At 45.6% G+C, this 7,957-nt stretch overlaps 1 protein-coding gene across 4 annotated transcripts in view; it reads right to left on the reverse strand.

The window, feature by feature from the left end:
• PCDH9 (protocadherin 9) overlaps positions 1-4,458 on the reverse strand; it is a gene marked incomplete at both ends in the record, with an annotated part of 868,640 nt that extends 864,182 nt beyond the window's left edge. For all 4 annotated transcript variants that reach the window (XM_084235629.1, XM_084235627.1, XM_084235628.1 and 1 more), the window contains one exon: positions 1,423-4,458. In XM_084235629.1, the coding sequence (XP_084091755.1) occupies positions 1,423-4,458 (3,036 nt within the window). The remainder of the gene's footprint in view (positions 1-1,422) is intronic.
• Between the last annotated feature and the right edge of the window lie 3,499 nt (positions 4,459-7,957).

The raw sequence follows: 7,957 nt of genomic DNA on the forward strand, positions 1-7,957 counted from the left end.
ACAATCAATGTTGAAAGGGACAGTTTCAATAAGACATTCAGCTCTACCCCACCACAGCCCACCCCCAAAAAGAGAAAAAACTCTCTTGAGTTTTCACCTACTCATCAATGACTGTCAAATACTATCCTGTGAGGTTATTTTATTTTACTTGATTTTCTGAAATCTCTCTGTTCCTTGTCTTTTAACAAATTAAGATGGGCCATCACCATGGGCGAACTCAATACCAACCAAGAGTTTGGATTATGAAATCCTAGAAAGCTGGTGTGGTGAGAGCTAATCACAAAAGAGCAAGCAAATGAACTTACATGCTAGTTGCTCAAGAGCAACTATCATTAAATAAAAGGTATCTTTGGTTGTAGTACCAGCTTGATCCTCCCTTCCCCCCATTCTCTTGCTACTGCGGATTGGCATCTGGCCAGCACAGGCGACATGATACCCTAGTGCCATCTACAGGCTATTATTGACACTCAAATTCCGTGGCAACAGACAAGCACCAGTGAAATAAATTAGACAGCGCTGCATTTAAATCTTTATTAACAAGGAATTATTAGACCTAAGAAAAACTAATTCTGGATTTGGTTGAAATATGAGTTTCTCAGCCTCTTAATCCCTCTTCATATGGCATATTTCACAGTTTAAAATGAGTTATGACAGATCACTTATGCATTACTAAGATGAGAGAATATTTACAATGGATTCATTCTTTTCTGTATAAATCAGTTATATTAGGGAGAAAGCATTCCTTCTTTTTTTTTTATTTTTTTTAAAGAGTACTTTGGCCTTTCCGGACAATCTGCAAACCTTTCTATTAAGTACCCAATTTACTATATTACAATAAAATCAACTGAAATCAAAGAGAAGACTTCCTATATGGCTTATTTGCAATCTATCAACAATCATGTGCTTCACAGCTGATGTACATTTAATAGTCTACTACACTGTTTAGAGACTAAAAAAAAAATTAACCCCTTTAGCAACCACAGCTTCAACATAACGTTACAGTCAGACCTTCAAACGTCATTTAAAACTTGAGATTTGAAGGTGACTTTTTAGATCAAAGGTAATGTGAAAATCTTGAAGCAGTCAATTTGGAAACCCCAGGAGCAGAATTTGGCATATGAGGACAGGTTTTCTTCTTCAGCAAACATTATCTTGGGACATTTTGGAATAATTTCCTCTTTTCATCTTTTGCCATTTGAAGGAAACTGGGAGGTTAAATAATTCTCAGAACTCAGAAATTTCAAAGCTGTTCTAAAAATTCTTGACTGAGCCCCAGAGGAACAGAAAAGGGGTCAAATTTTTTTTTCCCTCTTTAAAACTAAGCTAAAGTTAGACCAAAACAATAGACACACTGGCACGTTAATACTGGTTGACTGGGCACTTGTATGCAGTACTTATAGACCAGTAAAAGTGCTCGTTTACCTGTCTGGTGTGCAAGGGGCCCTTTGTCTTGAAGCCTCCTTGGGAACTGCACTCTGAGGCACTGAAGTGATCTGAACTAGTGGAAGAGCGTTTGGAAAGGGTGTCACAACCCCCGACAAAGGTGTTGTCCAAAGGGAGTTCCTGAATCACGTGATGCTTTTTCACGGAAACCGGAGTGTCTGGTTTAAGATGAAAAGCAGGCTGTGGAGAAGCAGATTTGTAGTGCTTGGCCAGGTCAGGGCTGTTAGGCTTGAAGGTTGTTGGAGGCGCAGGACCCCAGTCAAATCTTCCTATACTCTGCTCCTCCAGCTCAGCAGGCAGGCTGATTGTCCCATTGATAGGTTCGTGAACTGCATCATCCGGCTTGGACTCTTCAATTGTAACAAAGTTCAAAAGAGAGCTCTTGGGAGACTTTCTTTTCTTCCTTTTCTTTTTCTTGTTTTGTTTGTTTTCCTGATTTGGAGACATCCATTCAGCACCTTGCTTGCTCCTCTGAGCGGCTTTGAACCTGGACGCATGGCGGCAGCGCACCAGCACGGTGACAAAGATAACCACAATGACTACCATGGCGCCAGCGACGATGGCGATCATGATAGTTAGATAGTCCTCATTTTGGTAGGGTTGGCTGCTGTCCCCTATGTTCCTGTCCAATGGGGTCTCCATAGTCCTGCGGATCAAGTCATAGATATAGGAGGCATTTCCAGCAGTGTCATTAACATAAAGAAAAACAAGCACAAGTGTGTGCAAAGACTTAGGGTACCCTAGGTCACTTATGTTGACCACCAAACGGTGCAAGCCCACATCAGTAGGTGCCGGTTTCTCTTCCAAAGTGATGTTACCTGTTACTGGGTCAATCCGAAACAAGCCTTTGTTGTTCCCGCTCACAATCGTGTACTTAAGTTCAGCGTTCATCCCCGTGTCAATATCCACTGCAAAAACTTCTGCGACAACAGAGCCAGGAATGGCTGAGAGTGGCACCAACTTGAAAGAAGTGTTAGAAGGGGGAGAAATGACAACTGGGCTATTGTCATTGACATCCATGACGTTGATAGTTACTTTTGCAGTAGAGGAACGGGGTGGTTGTCCTCCATCGGTGGCTTTGACATCAAAAGTGTAGGAACTCTGCTGCTCTCTGTCAAATGACACATTCGACTTTATGACTCCAGAATAAGGATCCAACACGAAATTGTCATTGTCATTTAGAATGGAAAGAGTCACAGCTTTATTCTCTCCAGCATCTGCATCTGTCACTGTGATAACCCCCACAGTACTGTACTTTGGCAGATTCTCAGACACAAAAAATTGAAAGTGGTTATGAGTAAACTTGGGGCTGTTGTCATTCTCATCCAGAACAGTAACTATCACAGCCGCTTGGCTTTGGAGGGGAGGGGTCCCATTGTCCCTGGCAGTTACTGTAAAAATGAATCGCTCCTGTTCTTCTCTGTCAAAGACTCTGGAGGCTGTCAAAACTCCTGTCTTTCGGTCCAGATCAAAGAAAGAGGCATTCGGCCCAAGCTGATAAACAATGTCTGCATTTTTCCCACTGTCTTCATCTGTGGCACTAATAGTTGTTAAGTATAACCCACGTCGGTTGTTTTCAGAAACTGACAGCTCAATTACAGGCTGGTTGAAAATTGGTGGGTTGTCATTTTCATCCTCAAGTTTAACCCTTACCAGGGCAGTCTGATTTAAACTGGGCTTCCCAGAATCAGAGGCAACAATTTTAAAGCTGAATTCTTTGGTGCCCTCATAGTCCAACAAAGAGGAGGTCTCTAGCAAGTACTGGTTGTCATAGACTGCCTTCAAATGAAATGGGACCTCTCTTTCAATAAAACAGATCACTTTGCCATTCACATCTGTGTCCTTATCTGAAACTGTAATTAGGGCAATCTTTGTATTGACAGGATCTTTCTCAGATAAATATACCGTGCCATTGATGGGACTTATAATGTACCTGAGGTCTATGTTAGGAGGGTTATCATTTACATCAGTGACATTGATGGTAACCGTCGCTCGGGCGGGAGTGGAGCTGCCATCACTAGCCAGCACTGTCACTTTGTGAATGGCTGTCTCCTCTCGATCTAAGGACCTCTGAACTGTAATCAGCCCAGTAGTATTATTTAAAGCAAAGAGTCTTTTGGTTGCAGGGGCGACCTGGGCACCAAAAATGTACCGGATTTCAGCATTGCTGCCTATATCCGCATCAGTGGCATGGAGCTGAATTACAGAGGTGCCTACAGGAGCATTCTCTGGAATGTGCACCTCCACTTGACCCTCTTTAAACACTGGTCTGTTGTCATTTACATCACTTACTGTGACCTGCAGTATGGCTGTGCTGGATTTCTGTGGAGTGCCTCCATCCTCTACTTTGATTTTCATCACATAGGTATCTTTCTGTTCTCTGTCCAAGTTTTGCTGAACAATCAATTGCGGCCACTTCTCTCCCTCCGGAGTTTCCACGATATCCAGTCCAAAAACACTCTGCCCATTTAACAATTCATAATGCTGTACACCATTGAAGCCTGTGTCAGGATCTGTTGCTGATGGAATTGGAAAGCGGCTGTTGATCAAAGTGTTTTCTGGGATGGAAATATTGATGACAGGAGATGGAAACATGGGGGCATTATCATTGGTATCCTTGACAATTATTTTTATTTTGATCAGCCTGAAAAAATCATTGGGGAGGATCACCACCTCAAGTTCAAAGAAACACTCATTCTCCTCAGCATAAGAGGCTCCAGCACAGAGTTTTTCTCTGTCTATTCTGTTGGAGGTTGTGAAAATTTCCCCAGTGCTACTGGATACTTTCACCAAAGGGGCATCCCCAGCTTTAGACACCAGTCTGTAGACAAGACTGGCACTGGTCCCTGTGGCAGCATTGATGTGAGAAATGTTCAGATCCTTTGGTATGTTTCCTATGGGCACATTTTCAGGCAATTCTTCTCTAATAGTGTAAATAAGTTCTTGAGCTATTGCGGAATCCAGCCTTAAACAGGCAATCAGAGCAGCCAACAGGTAAAAATCCCTCAGGTCCATGATAATGTATTTATTTGCTCTTTCTGGATTTTAGGGTTTAGAGGTCTCCACTGAGGAACGACGCGCAAACTGCAAGAGGAAGCGTGCATGGACTGGAGGATGCATTACATCTCGTCTCTTATTTGGAGACAGCCACTGTCAACACAATTGTATAGACAATATTATTTTCAGTAAACAAAAACACACAGTCACAAAATATCACAACATATTTTTCACTGCATATTAGTAAACATGGCAGTTTGCTCTGCCACTGCTTGCAAGTTAACTCTGTGGATGGAAACACTGAATATCCCCTGCTTGTTGCATTGCTCAGTAACGGGTGGGGGCTGGGGGGGATCTACTTTGAATTAAGGACAGCTGCTATTTTTACGTGCATTCACCCACATTGTTTCCCAGGACACTGTTTAATTCAAAACATGCATTCTTGTCCAGTCCTTCCCCTCCCCCTGGTTCACCAGTCCTCTTGGCTTCTAACCCACCTCCTTAGTTTTTTTAGGTACAAGTAAAAATCACTAAGTATTTAGCGATGGATCCTACTAATTGCTTTGTCACATGTCAAATACAGTGTGTTTGCTTCTCTGCCACTGAGTCATCTCTCTTTCTCCTAAAAAAGACTATCATCTTCTTTCCTCCCAGTTCGCCAACTGCCTTCTAATACAGTCTTACTGGGAAACAAGCATCCGGACATGCTGCAGCATCAGAAGCAGTAGTCACCGGCCCCTACAAAGCCCCACTGCCTAAAAACACAATACCAAGACTTCCAGTTTCCTACCCAGACCTTGCTCTCATTTCTCCATATTGCTACATGATCCCCATTAGAATTAATAAACACATTAAAACTTTTAAAAATGTATAATACCGAATTCCTTATCCTAAAGGTGAAGAGAGTGTCGAGATGTAAGTAAAACGCAGCTAACATTGCCACACACAGCACACTCTTTGCTACTGAGCATTAAAGAGAAAGAAAAATGCAGTTTCTTAACCTTGATCTCTGGTTATAATATTAGTACCATCTGCTACACATCAACACTGCAACCCAATAATGCAGGTAAAAAGGGCTCTGCTTAGCTACTCCCCTAACTGCAATTTAAATGGGTGCAAGGCTTCAGGCAGTACCTACTTGAGTAGAACTGGTCAGTTCCCAGGCTCTAATCTTATCTGCATTAGGCTGTGTGGTAGCTGCTGCCCGCGATTAGTTCCGGCAGAGTGATGCAGGTAGGGATGCAGATACAGCGGGGTAGGTGAGCTCTGCCCCAGCCGATCACCCAATTACAAACATCCCTCGTCTACACTGAGGACATATCTAAACACAGAATTTACAATTGTGCATGCGAAACTTTACACTTACGTTAGTTGCCTCAACCTTTCCCCTTTCCCGGTATACTGCAGTTAGGAATGATTTGTTCCAACACATAGAAAGCCATGCATCTGGTAGCACCAGTTTGGGGAGAAATCAGAAGCAGCCAAACGTTTCCTCCTTGTAAAATGTGTTGCTTCGGGCTGGCAAATTAGCAACTCCAGAGAACAAATTCACAGATTTGTCATTAGTCATTCTCTCCACATTTCATCTTTATTACCCATGGGGTCTGGGCTCTTCTGGTATTTAACACACACACACACACCATCCAGTTGCACTTCTTCAGCTTAGGGGTATTTTCCACAGCGTCAAGCATACCATTTCCCTCCGATGTCAATACTGCTTAAGTCTCTAACTTCTGGTAGAAAACGTCAGAGTTGGGGTGATGGTTATTCTCCGGCCGCTCTCCGAGGTGACAGCTGCCCCCCCAAATTCCTAGTCGGTTATTTCTTTCGAGCTTCAGAGACTCTAAGGCGCTCCTTCCCGTCTTGCAAGCTCTCTCTCCCTCCCTTCTCCTCTGCCCCTCTCTCCTTCTCCCTCTCTCTCTCCTCTCTCTGAACTGAATTTCTTGATATAACTCTCAATAAGCCCAGAGGGAGGGCGTGACGGCCCGGGCCCCGCCCCCGGGGTCTGATTGGCTCGCATCTTGCGGTGCGGGCCGAGCAGCCGGGCGCACGGAGAGGGGGCGCGGAACAAGGCGCTGACTGTCTCCCAGCCTCCCCTCCTCTGCGCCCCCTCGGCAGCAGCGAAAACCCGGAGATCTAATCCTGGCCCCGGGAGAGCCGGGTTCCAGGAGGCGCAGTGAGCATGCCCGGCAGGCTCCGGCCGGGAGGGAAGCTCCGGCGCGCTCCAGGCCGGAGCGGGGCCGCCGGAGGCTGCGCTCGCGCGGGACAGTGGACCGCGGAGCCGGGGCGCGCGGACTCCGAGCGGGAACCCTCGGGCACCGCGGCGGGAGGATGGGGGACGCTGAAGCGGCTCGTCTCCAGGAGCACGTTTGCACGTTTTGCACTTTTTATTTTTTTTCCCCCCTGAGTGCAGGGGCCACGATGCATAGATGAGTCAACTGGGGATCCGAGGCGTGAGACGCATTGTCACCCGTCCGAGGGCAAACGCGCCTGCACGCCCCAGAATGCGTTAAATGCTACGCACTCGATGCTGCAACTAGAGGCTTTTGCTGGCAGAGACACTGGCAAGAAGGGCTGAGAGGGCGGTTAGCGAAGGTCGGGGCAGAGGATTTTTGAATCTCATCGAAATCGGAAAGGATATTTGGGCACTCGCTACGCGCAAGGTCACAGAAACTGCTTGGGGAAGGGAACGTGGCAACCCCCGCGGTCTGCCCAGATCAGTTCGTTGCGCGGCGCGGAGCCGCCTCTGGTGGCGTAGGGGGGTGCGGGGGGACCTGGACTGTGCGGGCTTTGGCGGTCGATGGGGACGGTGCTTAATGCTTCTAGTGCCGCCCCCCTACACACCCCAACCTTGCGAACCCGAGCTCGCTCCGACGCGCGGCTGCAGCAAAAACCGCTGCCAGCTCACCTAGCTGCAAACTTTGCTTGCCAGAGGCTGGAAGGAGTCCCGTCCAGATGCTCCCCAAGCTGTGGAACACTCCCTTTCCCATTGCGCTTTCTGCTGATTCCAGCTTTACGTGTAATGCTTGTCTTCCCCTCCTGCAAATTCATTTTTCAGACTCCAGCCTTGTAGGATATCTCACGTTTCTAATTTTCATACAAGAGGCGGATGGGATGACTCCTAAAAGGATGAGCATTATTTTTTTTCCCCCTAAATATTGGTCCAAAAGCTTTATATTTGATTGATCTTTTAAAATCAGTAAAACACCTAAGGCTTTTTTTTTTTAATCGATTGTGCTTACAGCCTGAGAAAAGTTTGAGGCATTAATTACAATTCATTCGGAAAACAAGTTTTATATTTTTGAATGACATACAAAGGTTGTCCCAGAAGGTCTTAATGCATCATTGAATAACTTGTTCTCATGGGGAGGATAAAGGACATTTATTTTAAACCTCTATGCTTCCCATTCTGCATTGAGCCGAATAGGCATTAAAGGCTCTTCATGTATTGATAGTTATGCACACTGATGGCCTGTTTAGGGAAACCACTAGTTTTTGAATACATCCTCCCCACTCC

The sequence above is a fragment of the Talpa europaea genome, assembly GCF_964194135.1.
Source record: "Talpa europaea genome assembly, chromosome: 6".
NCBI lineage: Eukaryota > Metazoa > Chordata > Mammalia > Eulipotyphla > Talpidae > Talpa > Talpa europaea.